We start from the raw sequence: 17,837 nt of genomic DNA on the forward strand, positions 1-17,837 counted from the left end.
ATATATATATATATATATATATCTGTAATTTTATTTAAATTTTATTTTAAAATATATAAATATTTTTTTTTATTTTTTGCGGGTATCCGCAGGTATTTTTTAAACGGGTACCCGACGGGTAACGGGTCGGGTGGCAGGTATATTTTTATCCGGGGGTTGGGTTGTGGGCAGGCACTATCCGTGCCCGACTCGGCCCGTTGTCATCCCTACTTTCACCCTTGTATGAATTGTTTGATAACTTAAGCATCAAAGAACCTTTGACAGGTATCCCTTCAAAAGACTGAAGTGAAGACGAAGGCGGAATGAAGATACAACTACCCAAACGGTTTTTGAGAAGAAATTGTGAAGGTGTTTGTAGTTACTTGACCCTACACCTGAAACAATTAATATGAGCTTTTCTATGTTACTTGTGATTGATTAAATTGACACTTCTTGTGTTAAAACATAATGATAATATGATTTTGTAGAGTTTAACAAGTGAGTAAGAAAAGTTAATTTTCTCAATTAAAACTCAATCTAGATATAGTCGCAACGTCACCAAGTGCTACCTAGTTTCTAGCCTTTAGTAGTCTTGGAAAAACTAGGATCACTACTTTTTTAACAACTGGATTAAGCTGAAAATTTAACATCTAGTCTTAGGTATATGAATATTTATTGTGATAATTGGATAATTGATTACATGTCTATGGTGGAGAAATGTCTTTCCCCTTTTGATATGATTATTGGAACTATAGTATTTGAATGTTATATTGATGTAATAGAAAATAAATGATGAATTCTTAATGTGTAATTTGAAATAAACAATGGGTGATTAATATTATGAAATGAGTTTAGATTGAATTAAAATTACATATGTATGACACACTGTAATGATTTAAGATTTTATGAAAATGTAACGAATGAGATAAATGTGATATACTATGTTTGCTACTTTTCTTGTGATTGTGCTTACTATCTTGGTAATGCTTACTATGAATTAAGATATGTATGAATGAAATGACAAGGTAGTTATTTCTCGAGTGAAAATGCTACAATGAGTTGTTCTACTGTGAAATGTATTGACAACAAGAACTGAATTGAGATTATCTTGACTTTACTAATATTTAGATTCAAGTAGATGAAAAAAGTAGTATGAGTGAAAGGAAATTCTTGTCTAAAATTTCAATAATAGTAAAACTCGTTAGACATATAATTTATCTTATCATATTTTATACGTTAAGAGAAGTCTAAACATATTATAGTTATAATTCTGGAGAGTGATTAAACAATGACAAATACAAAATTGTAGAATGTTAATTAAAACATCAATCTTCCAAAAGTAATTTATGGTTATCAGTCTAGGTTTTATATTACGAGTCTTGATTTTTAATGTTGATTATATGATTTGGAAGGTATATAGTTATTGATGATATTCTTTTATTGGTTTAAACCTCTTTTTGGTCCCTAAGTTATAAGTAGATATTCAGTTTAGTCCCCGTTTTTTAAAATGTAAATCTTTGGTCCCTAAGTTATAAAAAATGTATCAAATGAGTCCTTTTTTTTATTTGAAATACTGTTTTTGGTTGTTTTTTAACAACTGCTACATCTTTTTGCTCTGATTTGTTTCTTAATGATAACAATACTTTAGATTGCTCTTTGTACTTTTACCATGAACATAAAAAAAAGGACTCATTTGATATATTTTTTATAACTTAGGAACCAAAGATTTACATTTTTAAAAGCAGAGACTAAACTGAACATCCGCTCATAAGTTAGGGACCAAAAAAAGGTTTAAACCTCTTTTATTCTATTTAAAACTTATAAAAATTTTAAATTATTTCTAACTTATGTTTTCGCTATTATCTATGATGACTATGAATTTCACCATAATAGAATATCACGAGGAAGACGAGCATTGAGCAGTTAAGGGACGCTGAATACCAAAACCAAATTTAGAGTTTCGTACTATAATTTATAATATTATGTACATCTAGTAGTTTTCTTTTGATTTTTTTTAAATATTTAAATTTTAGTTATTAATTGTATTTAATATTATGAACCATATCTTCTAAATTTATATAATCACGTAGTTTCCACTACGATATTTTTGTTAGAATGATATTTTTGAGGTGTTACATGTAAAACAGAATATTTTAGTAAAAAAATATTGAAAATATAAGTTTAAAACTTAACTAATGGAATTTTAAGATATTAGTTTTACTATAATTGCACAATTAGAGAGAAGTAGGAACTTTATTCATATAATACCGACATTCCGTTTGAATAATGTTTCGTCAAAATTTTCTCCGACCGGATGATAAATGTATATTTTATTTTTACACGTTAATTTGTTAATAAATAAAAAGAAAATTTCTTTTATATTAATTTTTTGTTTTAAACAGATTTCTAAATATTATTATTAAAATATAATATAGTTGTTACTACATTTTAATACTAACATTCATACAGGAGTTATTTAAAATAAAACATTTTTCTCTTTTTGTGTTCATCATCGGATTATTCGACACGAGAAAAAAGAAAAATGACGAAAAGTAGATAACGTGGCAAAAATCCACAGGCTCACGAAAAGCTTGTAATAGCACTCGATTTTAAGAGCGGCACGTGCCTTACACGTGTCACGAAGCTGCACACGTGGCTATGCTACAAAAGGCATGAAACGCTATAAATAGAAAGAAAGCAATTCAAACATAGTCACGAGTGAGTTGAAAAAGAGAAAGTTTGAGATTTGAGATTTAAAGAGAATATGGCATCCCAAAACCAAAGCTACGAAGCTGGTGAAACCAAGGGCCGAACTGAGGTAAAAAATTATCAATATTTAATATTGTTTTAGCAATTTTTAATTTATAATTAATATTTTAAACTGGGTCTGCATCTATGTAATCTGCTATAGGAAAAGACAAAGCAGACTGTGGGCAATATCGGGGATAAGGCCCAGAATATGGCCCAAGCTGCGAAGGAGAAGACTAGCGACACTTCCCAAGCGGCAAAGGAGAAGGCCCAACAGATGGGCCAGTCGACGAAGGAATCGGCCCAATCAGGTAAGGACAACACCCAAGGGTTCCTGCAGCAGACAGGGGAAAAGGTGAAGGGTGCGGCCCAAGGTGCTACAGAGGCCATGAAGAAAACTCTTGGGCTGGACCGTAACGATGATTACAATCGCAGACATTAGTTACTATGTTGTCGTGGTTTTACGCAGCATCGCTTTTTAAATAAGCTGCTATTTCCACGCGCCACACTCTTGTTTCATCCATGTTCACTTCAATGCTATATATATATATATATATATATATATATATATATATATATATAGCCTTGAATTTATAATATCATCTTATATTATTATATGAAAAAAGAAGAGTTAAAAACAGAACATTTTAATTTTATTATCTCAAAATCTCTGAAATAGAATAATTACGAGGATCCTTCAAGCCCCAACTTTGAACTAAGCCAAGTGCAAACTTCATCCATCTCTCTAGGAATTGTGTAATGACCAAGCCTGCACACATCACGAACCAAAAGTACAAAACCTGATTTAACCAATTCATCACCAATTACAAGGATGATTTCATCTATGAAAATTGCTTACCCATCATAGGATTTGAATGCAACATATCGAAACCCTGCTGAGCATAAAGATTGAGCTGATTTTTCACCATATTTGTAAAGGATCACATCATCACCTACAAACAGTACAAAGTTAGAATCTTAATCAATGACATTAACTTTCAGTTTTATAGATACATACTGATTCCATGGCACAACAAAATGGGTAATGAAGTTGCTCGTCTTCTTGCTTCATGTGATACTTCTATCTTGTTCCTTAAGCTCCTACAAGTAGCAGGTTTCAACCACAGTGTCTGTCATGTGAATTTAGTATGTGGGCTATTGCAGATTTGTTAACAAAATCTCAAATGATTGTCGGGAATCTAATGAGAAAACAGAGTCTCATGTTTCGGTTAAATGACCAATGTCATCATTAACATGACTGTAATGATTCAAACAAATAGTTTACAGCATACCTTGATCCTGGAAGCCAACCACTAAGTCCAACCACTGTTCTTAGATTGACAGGGTAGGGAATGCCATTTCCATACCTTCCTATGGCAAAACAAGTTGCAGAGTATAGGGCTATTGCTGCACCCATGCTGAAGCCTCCAATAGCAACTTTCACTATCACATAATTCATTGTTAAACAAAGTAAATCTTCAGGATATATGTCAATTTCATCTATGCAAAAACTGGACATGTTTAAAGTACTAATAGAATAGTGATTATTCAATTTTCTTAACTGACAATACTGAAATCTATTTGTGGGACATTGTAGATTTGCAAAATTTGATGTCTGATTAATTTATATACCATCAGCTGGCTCTGTTGACAACAAGTTAGCAATGTGTATTGCTGAGGCATCCAAACCCTCCCAATCATCTGGGCCATCTTCTGAAAGTTCTCCCACATCAAACCCTGATTAAGAAGCCACTAAGCAAGTTAGATTTCCTTTTTATGACTAGAAAAAACTTAGATTACATAGTGCTGATTTGATTCAGAAGGATTAGTGTCAGTGAAGTTTAAGTATCTCATACATGCTGTGCAGGGAAAACCACCAAGTATTGCCACAGGACGGGTGGGGGCAGTTGGACAAATCCATTTTATCTGCATCATGTCATATCATATTGTGAGAATATTGGCACAAAAACAAATTAATTGAAGTTAATCTCAGACTGATTCAATGTATAAGATTCTTACATTTGGAAGTGGAAGGGATTCCAAAAGCTGAGATGAGCTACAAGAAACAAAGCTTAAAATTAGATAAGTGTGTCACTGATAAGTAAATATGACACCTTACTCAGGAACCAATGGTTTGCTTGATAAAATTGTCTACAATAAAGCACTCAACCATGCATGGAAAAGGAATGTCTAACACAGGAAGTTTAAAAATTAAAACATCACCACCGTAAAATGACACTGTTTTGAAATGTTCAAACTCAATGGCATTTTCAGTGGCCATAGTAAACACTATAGGGAACATTACTGGTGGAAGTGGGGATTCAACAATGAATCTTCTCATGTGACATGGTCATGTGAAAAACCTGTGTCTGTCTCTGTTCTCATGATGTCAACCAATGTTAATTATGACATATGACAGGAAATAGGAAAAAACATTTCACGTGTTGAAATGTGTGAAAATTCAACTTGAAATAATTCATTCCCATGTGCCACAAATACCTTAGCTGTGAAAAAGAAAAGAAAAAGGAGAGATTGGAGGAAGAAAAAGGTGCAATATTAGAAAGCATTAAAGATCATGAAAGGTAAAAAGGAAAAGAGAAGTGAATATAGGAAAACTGGTATGAAAGAATGAACACCTAATAGTTGTGACAATGTCAGAAAGAAAGAGAGATGGCATTCATACCTCAAACCATTGTCACCAAGACCATGCAACCAAATTATAGTGGCTTGGTGTTTTCCTTTGGGTCTCACAACATATGTCTTTCCAAACTCAAAAGTACCTCGAGTGATTCTGCTGCCTGCAATTGTAAGCGAGAAAACATACTACTTATTAACAGATTTCAATGACATGTTAAGTTTGAAGATAGTTACTAACAGATTTCAAAACAATAGTACAAACTCATAGAATCCTTTAAGTAATGCAGGTTTACTCAACAGATGGATAGAACGAAAAAGGTCCTATAATTCAGTGATATGTAGCAGTCAAAGACTAAAATTCATCAAGGTGCAAAGAAGGATAAAGGACTACGAAGAACAAACCAGAGCCCGTATGAGAATGTGCATGACTCATTTTATTGTTTGAGGAAATTGGTGAAGCACAAGCAACCCCAGCAACTACAATGAAGAAAATGTAGGATGGTGATGCCCCTTTACACCCAAAAGGGTATGGTAGAGTTGGAATAAAACGAGTGAATATGCATTGCAATGTGTGTGTGTGTGTGTGTATATATATATATATATATATATATATATATATATATATATATATATATATATATATAGTGACCAGTGGGTGCACCAACTATAGAGTGATGCTGCAACAGTCTAGAAGGGTATCCCATGAAAAGATGAGGTAAAGACAGAGACAAAATAAGGAAATCTTTATGAGCACAGAGAATCAAAGCATAGAATAACACAATCAATCATCTATTATGTTTGTGACAAATGGCAAAAATATTAAGATAACTGCAACCACAAAAAAATATTACTGAAAACAAGAAAGAATAACCTTAGTTTGTAAAAAGAATCTTTTAACACTTGATGAATCTAAATCTTACATTAAATAGAAACAAGAAAGTAAAGCATTATATAATGATGAAAGATTCATTAAAATATTATCTTAAAGTTTTGGATAGAGAGTGATGTCAATCCTTTATATGATTGAACTTAGATGTTATTGATGTTTGTATAACCCACGAGTAACCTCCTCCGTCATTGATGATGGATCAGCATTAACCTCAAATTAAAAGTTCTTTGAATTTTTACCCAGTCGAAGGAACTCAAGCAAAGAATAATCACCAAGAACAGCACTTGTGAAAGGAACTGAAGTTTCTTGGTATTTTCTTCTTCTTTCAAGTACCCGACATATGATAATTAAGCTATGTAACTTAACTGGTGTTTCAAATTAGAATTGACAAGTAAAAGTAAGTAAGCTTTTCGTTCTTACCTTTTTTTTTTTCTTGTTTTCTTGCTTGCCACTAAACATAGTTGCTAACCCCACCTAAAGAAAAGTTTTATTTATCTATACTCATGAAAACAGGTCTAAAAGATTATAAGCCTTGACTTAAGCATAATGGTAAACAATAATGGTGATGAAGCTTCTCTTTTACACATCTAGGTGAAAAAATAACCTCCTGAAACTTCATTTTGTTTAGCAGACAGATAAATTCTTCAGAATAAAAAAAAAAACAAAGAAGTTTAATTCATGATCTTCCGCAAAAGGAATCTTAAGAAACATATCAGACCTAAGCACACTCTTTATCAAGTTTCAATGTGATGAATTATAAGCAAAATTTTGAATTTTGTATATACTTTCTTTTATTTTGTTAGCCTAATTTAATCCAACAAATTCGATAAACCTTATAAAATTAACTTGTAAAATCATATTTGCACTCATTAATATATTATAAATATATCTTATTTCTAATCGATATTGGATCTTCAACACACTTCTCATTCTGAAACATATACATCTATAGTGTGTAACTAATTTAATAGGAATCTGATGACGAATGATACGGTAAGTACAATAAACATTCAAACTTATTATAATAAACTTTGGAGAAGATTCAAAAACCATATCGAAAAGTGATAAATTTAACTCAATTTTACAAAACCGTCTTATGAAATGAGGTTTACATCTAATTAACCTAATTATGTATTGTAAATTTAAATTTGTCTTATTTTTAATTGGTTTGTGATCTACAATTGACTCGAATGAAATATATCTCACTCATCAACATATTTTATTGGTATATGATATGACTTTCTCGTTTCTGGATCTCTTTAAGTAGTGCAAATATTTGCAGTTTTGATTCTCAAAAGAATATAGTGATATATAATGAATTGCAAAGTGAAAGGTGGAGCTAACATACATCAGAGGCTAAAGAAGATAAACTTGAGGTTGACTGAGGTAGATGACCATGCATAGGTTAATGAGTACATTCATTGTGCACCACTATGTGTGTCACCCTATAAAATCCAACTTTCATGCAAGCTTACCTGGAAATCTTAAAATGCTACTTGTCCTTCCTTCTGTCCACTATCTACTTTTGCCATTCATTGCTTTCATTGATGGAGACTTTGAACTGAGATGAAAAATTGAAGTTGGGATGTCATCAAGCTCTAGAAGAACTCGTGAATAATAGACTGAATTCTTTTACCTAGTGTCAAACTTTCATGATATGCGATAAGAAAATGTATCTTTAATAACTTTTTTTGACAATGGTTTATGTAACAGTTTGTAATTGTTCTCTTTTAAATATACGAACCAATAAAATAATGACACATAATCTATTGTCAAAAATTTGTTAAAATATCATGGTACTATGGATATTCCTTCTTCTACTGTTGATGTAAGAGACGTTCCAAAAACTCAAGTTAGAACTATTATAGTTATCCTTTATAACATAGGCAAGTTTCGACTTGAAAAAAGGTGAACGAATGTCTATAATTCACTCATGCACTATTTTTGTCCTAACAAGATCGAATGAAAATGTTTAACACTTTTTGTGTTTCTTTGAAATTTGAACTTGTCTGCTTTAGTAACAGAGGTATTCCTTAAGGAATTCAACGAAAACTATATACTTTGCTTTTGCACCACTTGATTAGAACATGTAAATAATATAATCAAAATGGGTTAAGAAAATTTTCACCAATTTACCATCAATCAATGAAAATTAGAATTGACATGAGATTATATTCCAATTAAACTTATAATTCTCATGAGTTTGAGTTCTAGGCATGTAACATTGATTATAAATGGGTAAGATAGAATTTTAGACATATGCTTAGATCTTTCAAAGGGAAAATTTTTGTTGTGTTAGAAATTTAAATTGAGTTGAAGATATCATATTGATTATAAATGAGCATGATAAACAATATATAATTATATATATTCATAAATTTATTATCTTGAAATTTTGAATTCAATATAATTTTTTAATATCTTATTTAAGTTTATTTATTATCAAATTTATTTTATATCTCTTTTAATACTACTTATAATTGTTATTTTGTATATTAGATTTCGATTTTACAATCGAAGTATATAAAAATAAGATAAAAATAAGATAAAGAAAGATAAGATTTTGGTTTCAATTATAAACCAAAATATAAAGATCATTATTTTGATTCAATTAATTAAGAATCAAAATATTAAACTATAAATAAATAATACAAAATAAAAAAATATGAATTTGATTTCGATTACGAGCATAATTAAAGTTAAATTCTTGTTATGCTTCGATTATCAATATAAATGAAACTTAATGTGATTTTTTTTAAATATTTTTTATTAAATAATATTTGGTTTTTAGTTATAATCGAAGTTTAATGTAGACATTTTTTTAATTTCTTTTTGTTTTTTTATATGTTAAATTTGCATAAAATATCCAGAAAAAAATAGAACAACATATTATATTCATCACACTTAAAATAACTCAGAATCTAGATATAAGTTAGTGTGTCAAAGGATATCTTTACATTTGTGCCGATATGATATTTTTAACAAGTAAATATTAACATTTTTATTAAATATTTTGCACAAACTATTTTTAAATAATTAATAGACTTATCGAGAATTGGTGAAAAATTTTGAATTTTTATATAACAGACAATAATTTTAATTAGTATATAAAAAAACAAAGTTGACAAATATTTGATTCAATATAATTATTTTTATTTTTTAACTAATTGTAATACGAGTATGAATAATAGTTGTCATCATTTATTACATTACATAATAACAAGAGACATTTGAGCGAGTTTGTTTATTCACATCACAATATATCAACACAATAATAAATAATCAAAAAGTGAAATAAATCAAACAATTATAAATATATAAACTGAAATACTAAACCTTTAGAGATAACTAAGCAAGGTTTTTAACTTAGTAGTTGATTTTCTAGATAATACGATATGTTCTACATAAAAAAAATGTTTTAAAATACACTCATATAAAAAAAATATAATATTAAAATTCTTACCAATTTGTTGCATAAAAACTATTTAAATCTAAACATAAATAACATATAAATTTAAATAAGTTGTAAGGTGACAAATGCTAATTAGTTGACCCCATAAAGATTGAGCATCTAATATCCCTCCAAGTTAAAAAAAAAATGTTGAATTTTTCCTCATCTAAGGATTTAGATTACTTTCCATTTCGTCAACTCTTTACAAACCTCGCAATCAAATACAGAAAGAGAAATAGTTGAAAATTTCATTTTAAAAAAATAATAAGAATAATACTAAGAGGAGACAATATATGGTGTTGGCACTACCTTCTTATTGGAGATTAAAGTACTGTTTGGTGAGTGTGATCTTTAAGATTGGGAGGCTCAAAATAAGCAAAGCTTTTCAGTAAAGGGAACATAATTGAGTACCCAATTGAAAAACTCTCTAAACTTCAAAATCATAAATCTTATAGTGCAACTCGTGTATGACCATTTTCAAATATTTTGGAGATCCCATTTCCAACATAAAAGCTGGCATGCACATACACAAACAAAATTCCTTTCCTTCGTAAGAAAAAAAAAACCTTTTTTTCCAAAGGCTATGATTAGTACAATTTTAACGATATCTTAACATCATCTACATGTCATTCTGTGTTTGGTCTATATTGATATTTACGATTATTATTATTACTATTAATTATGAAGTAATTTTGGATTAATCACATAATGAATATAAATGATCTGGAAATGTTGTCAAATATTGTTGAAGAATCGTTATCGTTACGGAAAATAAAATTTTTCATATTTAATTTTTTTTAGGTTCATGTAGTAATATCTTTTCTTACTTTTTATTATCTATTTTTTAAAAAATATACAAAATTCACTTTTTTTTTTTTTATAATCATTTTACTCGGTTGGTATCTTAGTAACCTATTTTACACACATTTGAATGTCTTTTCAAGAACAAGAAACTAAAAGTTAAGTTGAGTTTGAATGCGAAATTCTAGCATTCACCCTAAAAAAGAAAACTTAAGAAGCTAATACCTCAAATTGAAAACTTCCATCTCCCTTTGTAGGGACTTTAATTTTAGGGTTTTAACTTAGACATCATCATCTAGGCTAAGATTGTAGCACTTATCTATTGCCTATTGACTAGGAATAGGCCTCTGTGAACCATGGCATGCTTGTTTCTAGCTTCACCTTTTGTCATTCAAAAGTTTGGATGAGGATGAACTAAACAATTTCATGTATCAGAAAACAATCAAGGATTTTATTTTATGAATTGAAACCATACTTAGCTTGGTGGGAAAAAGCTGCTAATTTTTCCAAGGTTGATTTTAAAATGGAAAATCCATTTATCTATTTAACTTTATTGTAAGATACAATGATATGTGAAAAAGAACTTAGCTTTATATATGATTGACTTAATGACTTCAACGTCCTAAAAGATTATAAAATATTTATGGAAAAGCACAACCTGCAGCACGCCTTGCAGCCTTTACTATTGAGATTACTTTGGCATATCTTGGTGCGAAATCTCAAACATGTGCCAAAAGATTGTTTATAAATACAGAAAGCACAACACCTTTAATTTTCTGCCTTTAAAATTGATATTAGTTTAATGTAATGATACATATTATGATATATATTTACCAACTATAATACGAATTTGTTTTATTTATTAAGTTGTTTTTGTCGGGGATAATTTACAATATTTGATATTTCCATATTTTGATATATCTTTCTAGAGGGACTCATTACAAATTCCCATAAGATAAAAATATTACTTCTAACTTATAATTTATAGGTATTTTTTTTTTAAAGTGTTTAAGCTTACATTTTGTATTTCGAAATAATTTTCATTCAAGGTTAATAGCTTCCATATCGTGGGCTCTTAAATAAAAACATTCTTAATCACAAGTGTACTGTATGATCATATGGACATATAGAGTAGTCAGTTGGATAAGATCACAAGATGGAACAATCGATCCGAATAGTCTGCGATCAATACCATTAGGCACCATCCAATCAAGATTGTTAGTAAACGGTTTATTAGTTGACTGTACAATTATGAAGATGAGAGACTAAGAGGTCGAACGACCCCAACAATAAAAACCTCCAAACATCGTTCCTAATCAAGATTGCTGGTAAGAATTAGTTAGTGAGAAATGAGTCGTGATTGGACCGTGATTAGGATTATACTAATTACAAACCCATCTCAAAACCTAGAGGTTAAAGGTAAGAAGATATGTGATTGCATTTATTACGAATCTAAGATTTTAGTGTCCCCCTATCAGATTAATTGTTAATTTGAGCATCGATATGCCTTTAACAGGTATATCCATACAGTTTAGAGCTTTAACGAAGAAGAATTGTAACTAAAAATATCCAGAGCGACCTAAACTAACTTGAAGAAAAGTATGAAGAAGTATTTGTAGAAATTCTTGATTCGACATTAAAAAAACAAGTATTTCAATAGTGAGACATTCTCCTTAAACTTTTTTTAGAAAGATTTTTAATAGAAAAAAATCTTTATATCTAAAATTTTTCACTTGTATTATACACGACTGAATCAATCATTAACATAAATTATTAATTAATATACAGTTAATTATTCTTTTGAGAGAGTTCTCAAAAGACAACAACAATCAGATTTGAACAACTTAGATAAAAAAGAATGACACCTAATTTAATTCAAAAAATTAATATAATAAATTTAAATTTTTTTTTTATAATTTACTTAACTTTTTTTTAACTCAATTACATACGAATTTACACTCATATTTAAATTCCCATAATTTTTTTCTCATTTTACTGAATCTAAAATTTTAAATAATATAGAGATTACTAAAGGAAAGAGATGGATATTTTGATAATTAGGATCTGAGAAAAACTTTTGCATTACTTTTATATTGAATTTTAAATAGGAAGAGTAAGACAAATGGGTGGGAATGAAATCTTTTTCAATAAAAGTGTAATTGTGTCATTATTACTTTGGCTACAAAAGTAGATTTTGATTGCAATGCAAATTTCAATATATGGTTTGATGTTAGTGTGGACCAATATAATTAAAAGACAAAACTTGTTTAAAAGGTTAAAAAGAAGTTTGAGCTCATCATTAAAAGTCAAATATAAATGATAAGCCATTTTGATATATTTGCACCTCATGTTTTGTCTTCGGGTAATCATAAATGCCATGCTTTTGGATTATCTTACGAGAATAATTTCTAATTTAATTAAATTTTTGTTTATAGTTTATTTGCACTAATTTGACTGGAGTAGATATATATATATATATATATATATATATATATATATATATATATATATATATACTGTATTAACATGATGATGTTTGGAACCAACCACAGACTCTGGGACTATTAGTGAGGATGTAGCATGTTGTTATCGGTTTCATGCTAACCTTGAAGATGAAGGCCTCATAATGCACCAAGAAGAAGATATCATCTTGGGAGAACTTTATATGGATTAACTTTTCTTTCGAACCTCGGAAAAATAACCATTAAATTACTTCATACCCAAATTTCTTATTTAAAAACTGACCCATGACCAGATTCGCTATTTACTCGCTCCCACGTATTAGTAAAAGAAAACGATACATTCTGCAAATGTGATTTTCCTAACTAAAAACCAACAACGAATATATTTTTGTACATACAGACCTAAAATCGAACTCTTAACCCTTTGATTAAGAAACAAAATCATCATTTATAATACTCCATGTTTTTTTATTCAGAAGGGATCTTGGTGATTAACAAAAATAGTCGACTTTTAAGAACATATTAATCTTATGGAAACTTAAGTTAAAATGTTAACTAAAACAGGCTAGCACAAATCAAAGGGTTATATGCATAATTTAACAAAAGGAAAATACTTGAGTTGTCTCCATCTGCATTGCTAATAATTATTCAATTCGATCACATTTGTAGTCCCTTACTCCCTTTCGTGGTTTAGGGGTGCTAAAAATAGTTGAAGGCTCTATATTCAAGAATCGACAAAGAATCAGTGTTGCTATCGATTATTTGGCAGAGCCAAAAAAAACACCCTTGCGGGATTTGATAGCTCAATCGAATGATCAGCATGTGTCTAATAAATACTGAAAAAAATTTCTATTCTAAACTCGCAAAACTGCAAGGTATAGACCAATCAAAACGAGGCCTCGTAATTTTGAGAGGTGAAATTGTCTTTCTTCTCTTTGCAAATTTTATTTCTGAAAGAAAATTGCGGGATGAAATCAATGATGATCGCCGTGTCCATAAGGATCACCACCAGGTCCGACCACTTTGAGCTGTAAATAAAAAGAAAATAATTAGTTTCAATGAGCAGTAATGCACCCATCAAAGTAGCACAATATTCTAATCCAACTAGAATTTTAAGTGTGAAGAGAGTGGAATTTAAGATTATTCAGTGTTCACTTTATTGGAATTCTCAAGCTGTAGTTCATAAACAAAAAAGCTCTAAGCATGATGGTTTGCACCAACTTCGTAACCATATCCAGAAGGAGTGGCGATATATTCAACCAGAAGAGGAATTATAGTTGGTGGAGCATCTTTTATGCATGTGTTTATGATGTAGGCAAACACCATACGGTTTCTCTAAATCAAACATAATACCAGCTGAGATATTAAATGACGCGTTGATGAGTGATGACACTAACAGAAGATAACAAATCAGTTCCTGTAAAATTCCCTATCCAACATGAATAAAATTTTAATTTTAACCCAAATTAAGTCCACGAAACTTCATTGCTTCTGGGGCAAAAAGGCTCCTTATGACTTGTCACTTTTTTTGAGGTTAAAACCGGATCGACAAAAATGTTAATACAAGTAAAATAAATTATGAAATTTTAACGTGTTAGACCCCCCATCAATTTAGAAAGTCATTTTTTGCTAAAATAGGAATCACACATACAAACAAGACAGTCAAGACAGTAACATGCTATAACTGCAAAAACTAATTGTCAGATAATCTTACTTCAATCTGTCATGGAAATTCATAATATTGGGTAATAATGGAAAGGGACCCAAAGCGTGTCATGACACACAGATCTAATAGGATCATCCAAACAGTTCAAAAATTTTCAATCTACATAATCACGTATCTTGACATCTAAGACCAAATATATCATGATAGGTCACAATGATATCAGCAGATTCTAAATGTAATTTCCAACTTACCTCAAAGTACTGTGAGCACACTGGACATTCATGAGGCTTGCCATTCTCCAGCCAAAACCATACAACATCATGCTCATCTTCTGCAGAAAAAGGGGTATTTCACCTCACAATGATACCAAGATCTAGTGTTTTTTTCATCAGAATATGACAAGTCTTACACACATATTCATGGAGAAAGACAACGAACACTTACCACCTTCACCTCCTGGGCATCCAACTATCCTTCTGTCAAAGTAAGATTTAACAATAGCAGGTGCTTCCTATCGACCAAAACAAATAACAAAGTAGACATATATCAGACATCAAAACAGTTATGTATCGGGAAACATGAATGGAAATAACTTATTAAAAAAACAATGTTTCCACTTACGAAAGGGAAGAAGGAGGAAGAGAAGAAAAAAAGAAATGCCTAGGACATCAGATCCCTTCATACGAGATCAGGAAGAGGATTTCTTCTATTCGTATTCAAGTTGCATAGCGACAGCTCTAACTGTAGTTTAAGTCTGTGTTTTGTTTAATGTCAGGAAACCCTCAAATTGTGGTTGGGTAAAAGCTCAACAAGCTATAGATCCCCTCGATTTTCTAGCCTCATGCTTATTCTTTAATCTTTATCTTACAACCAAGTACAGATGACTGATTCAACACTAAACTCAGTACGTGTGTATGCATATGTCGCACTTCACAAATCCTGTCAGAGCAATAGCTCCAGAGAATTTCTTGTACATTAAATTCAGTGGGCACTATCGTAATTAGGAATGGTCCCAACATTTTTATCACTTGAGCGTTCTACATATTTTTACAGTTATATTATTTAATCTAACACTGTGTTAATGACTTCTTATGTACAGATTATGCCGATCAAAATATTTTATTTTAAACAAGACTGGTATGGTGAAAATATAATTCTGGTATAAAACAACTAAATGAAACAAGAGAACAGTAAGACAGTAACAGGGTACTCATCGTACGCTCTTAAGTAATTATATTGCACAGTACAACATTGGATAGTAATTTTAACAACTCGATGCGAAACATTAAAGGCACACTAACCTTTGTGCCGAAAGGACCTTCAGGATGGTTGATTTCAAGAATATCCCTTCCCTGAACAAAAAAGAAACAGAATAAACAAAAAATTATATGCCTCTGAAGTGTTAAAAAATCAGCTGAAAAAAAATATGAGCAGACTACAATTGAAAAAAAAAAAACAGGATATTCAACAAAGAAATCTCTTCAAATACGCACAATCAATCCATCTCCTTTTTTCAGACACGTTATATAAATGGATTTGATTGATATGTTGATTGCAAGGGAAGAATCTAAGATACCTCGAGACTGGCCTGAATCTCCTCACGCTCGTGGCCGGTAGCAATTGGCACGACATCTTCGACCCTCTTTCTGACGGAAGAAGCGCCTGATTGGAATAAGAACAACTAAAATCAAATTGAATTGAACTAAAATAGAAGCGTGCAATGCAATCGGGGAATAAATGGAGAGAACGAATACCTGATTGAGCAGTGACGTGGCGGGTGAGGAGAGGGGCGGCGAATCGGGGACGAGAAGGTGAGAGCGCCGTGTGTAGAGATCTGAGATTGGAATGAGAGAGGAATCTCCGCAACATGATTAGGGTTATCGATCTGAGGAAATGGCGTTCTTCTCGTTTTTCTTCTGTCTCCTTCCAAACACCAACTGCACAAATACTCGCTCGTACTCTCCATATGAATCGCACCCATGCTCAAAGAAGAAGCCAAGCTTGCCACGTGAGCCACCCCCGTCGCACGTGCCAGTCAAACAAATCACCAACCATTTTTACCAAATTTATTAATAAACCCATTTAAAATTAAGGTCATAGATGAATAATGTTTTCAAGTGCTAATTTTTTTTTATATATATTTTGATGCTTTTAGGACCAAACGAAATATAATATAGACTTTTTGCAAAATCTTAAAGAGTATTGAGAGGGAAAGAAATATTACATATAAGTTTTTACCCAGTTTAGAACAGATAATAATCAAATTAAAATAATTCTTATTCAATTGATCTACAAATTTGATAATTAATTAAATAAATTCAAGTTTAAAATTTGATAATTAATTCTTATTTATATTGACTTATTATCTTGATTCCTTTTACACCAATAAGTTTTTTATAATATAATCATCTAATTAGTCATGAGTTAAGTCGTTAACAACTTTTTCGATCTTATATAATACAATTTGTAGATAATTAGTTGAAACATAATTAATATTAGAACAATTACATCAATCTTAAGTAATGCTTTCTGTAAATAACACTCCCACTTAATAAGATTATTTTTTAAGTGTTTTTTCTATGTAACATCTCAACATGACCAAATTGTAAAAAAAAAAAATTAAAGAGAAAACCTTAGCATAAACTTGAAATTTGGAGACTCTACATGAAATAATTCAAAATTAATCAAAGAAAAATGATTTTTTGAAACACTTCATTTTTTTTTACGTTTATTTGACATTATTTTAATCACTTTTTACTTTTTTTTTTAAATACAAAATTTTACACTTTCAAAACTATTTTATCTTTATATTCTATATGTAAAAGTGAGTTATATTATTATTTCTCTTAATCAAAACGAAGTTAAAAAAATAAGATGTTATTTCATCTTGCCACCCCTATCTTAAAGTTTTAAAGTGCAATAACCTTTTTTAATTTTCTGTAATAGTTTTTTGTGCTTCTTTTTGTAAACGAATTAGAATGTGACGTGTAATAACAAATATGATGACGATGGATTTGGAAAATAGAAAAATAAATTGTATAAATGTGTTACTTAAAAATTTATAAGTATACGATTTTCAGCAAATTTTATATGTAGAGATATTAATATCTGTAATTTGGTTATTGCCATAAATTGAATAAAACATATATGAATAAGTTAAACATTAAACACATGTCATATTTAGTATGTGTTACTTCACATCAC

General features: G+C 30.2%; 3 protein-coding genes across 3 annotated transcripts; 1 reads left to right on the forward strand and 2 right to left on the reverse strand.

Annotated features, from left to right (window-relative positions):
• The first annotated feature begins 2,650 nt into the window (after nucleotides 1-2,650).
• LOC106760940 (late embryogenesis abundant protein 2) lies at nucleotides 2,651-3,277 on the forward strand. The gene is made up of 2 exons (XM_014644388.2): nucleotides 2,651-2,797; nucleotides 2,891-3,277. The coding sequence occupies exons 1-2, from the start codon at nucleotides 2,744-2,746 to the stop codon at nucleotides 3,167-3,169; spliced, it is 333 nt and encodes a 110-aa protein (XP_014499874.1). The 5' UTR covers nucleotides 2,651-2,743; the 3' UTR covers nucleotides 3,170-3,277.
• Nucleotides 3,278-3,358: 81 nt separating this feature from the next.
• Nucleotides 3,359-5,875, reverse strand: LOC106760939 (acyl-protein thioesterase 2). Its single transcript, XM_014644387.2, has 9 exons — nucleotides 5,767-5,875; nucleotides 5,411-5,525; nucleotides 4,747-4,783; nucleotides 4,584-4,653; nucleotides 4,360-4,464; nucleotides 4,020-4,170; nucleotides 3,746-3,828; nucleotides 3,587-3,680; nucleotides 3,359-3,496 (listed from the first exon to the last, which is right to left on the reverse strand). Exons 1-9 carry the CDS (start codon nucleotides 5,795-5,797, stop codon nucleotides 3,412-3,414), a joined length of 771 nt encoding a protein of 256 aa, XP_014499873.1. The 5' UTR covers nucleotides 5,798-5,875; the 3' UTR covers nucleotides 3,359-3,411.
• A 7,687-nt stretch (nucleotides 5,876-13,562) lies between these two features.
• Nucleotides 13,563-16,630, reverse strand: LOC106760900 (cytochrome c oxidase subunit 5b-2, mitochondrial). The gene is made up of 6 exons (XM_014644338.2): nucleotides 16,388-16,630; nucleotides 16,210-16,295; nucleotides 15,935-15,985; nucleotides 15,078-15,144; nucleotides 14,885-14,964; nucleotides 13,563-13,995 (listed from the first exon to the last, which is right to left on the reverse strand). Exons 1-6 carry the CDS (start codon nucleotides 16,500-16,502, stop codon nucleotides 13,942-13,944), a joined length of 453 nt encoding a protein of 150 aa, XP_014499824.1. The 5' UTR covers nucleotides 16,503-16,630; the 3' UTR covers nucleotides 13,563-13,941.
• Nucleotides 16,631-17,837: the final 1,207 nt, after the last annotated feature.

The sequence above is a fragment of the Vigna radiata genome, chromosome 5, assembly GCF_000741045.1.
Source record: "Vigna radiata var. radiata cultivar VC1973A chromosome 5, Vradiata_ver6, whole genome shotgun sequence".
Taxonomy (NCBI): Eukaryota; Viridiplantae; Streptophyta; class Magnoliopsida; order Fabales; family Fabaceae; genus Vigna; species Vigna radiata.

Excerpts from the sequence above, each read along its gene's own strand:
- LOC106760900 (XM_014644338.2), bottom strand. The coding sequence starts at position 16,502 with ATGTTGCGGAGATTCCTCTCTCATTCCAATCTCAGATCTCTACACACG. Across the intron at positions 16,296-16,387 it reads CCACGTCACTGCTCAATCAG|GCGCTTCTTCCGTCAGAAAG; the intron begins GTATTCGTTCTC and ends TATTCCAATCAG. Across the intron at positions 15,145-15,934 it reads AAGGTCCTTTCGGCACAAAG|GAAGCACCTGCTATTGTTAA; the intron begins GTTAGTGTGCCT and ends TTTGGTCGATAG.
- LOC106760940 (XM_014644388.2), top strand. The coding sequence starts at position 2,744 with ATGGCATCCCAAAACCAAAGCTACGAAGCTGGTGAAACCAAGGGCCGA. Across the intron at positions 2,798-2,890 it reads AAACCAAGGGCCGAACTGAG|GAAAAGACAAAGCAGACTGT; the intron begins GTAAAAAATTAT and ends AATCTGCTATAG.
- LOC106760939 (XM_014644387.2), bottom strand. The coding sequence starts at position 5,797 with ATGAGTCATGCACATTCTCATACGGGCTCTG. Across the intron at positions 4,171-4,359 it reads GTCAACAGAGCCAGCTGATG|TGAAAGTTGCTATTGGAGGC; the intron begins GTATATAAATTA and ends ATTATGTGATAG. Across the intron at positions 3,497-3,586 it reads GCATTCAAATCCTATGATGG|GCTTGGTCATTACACAATTC; the intron begins GTAAGCAATTTT and ends TGATGTGTGCAG.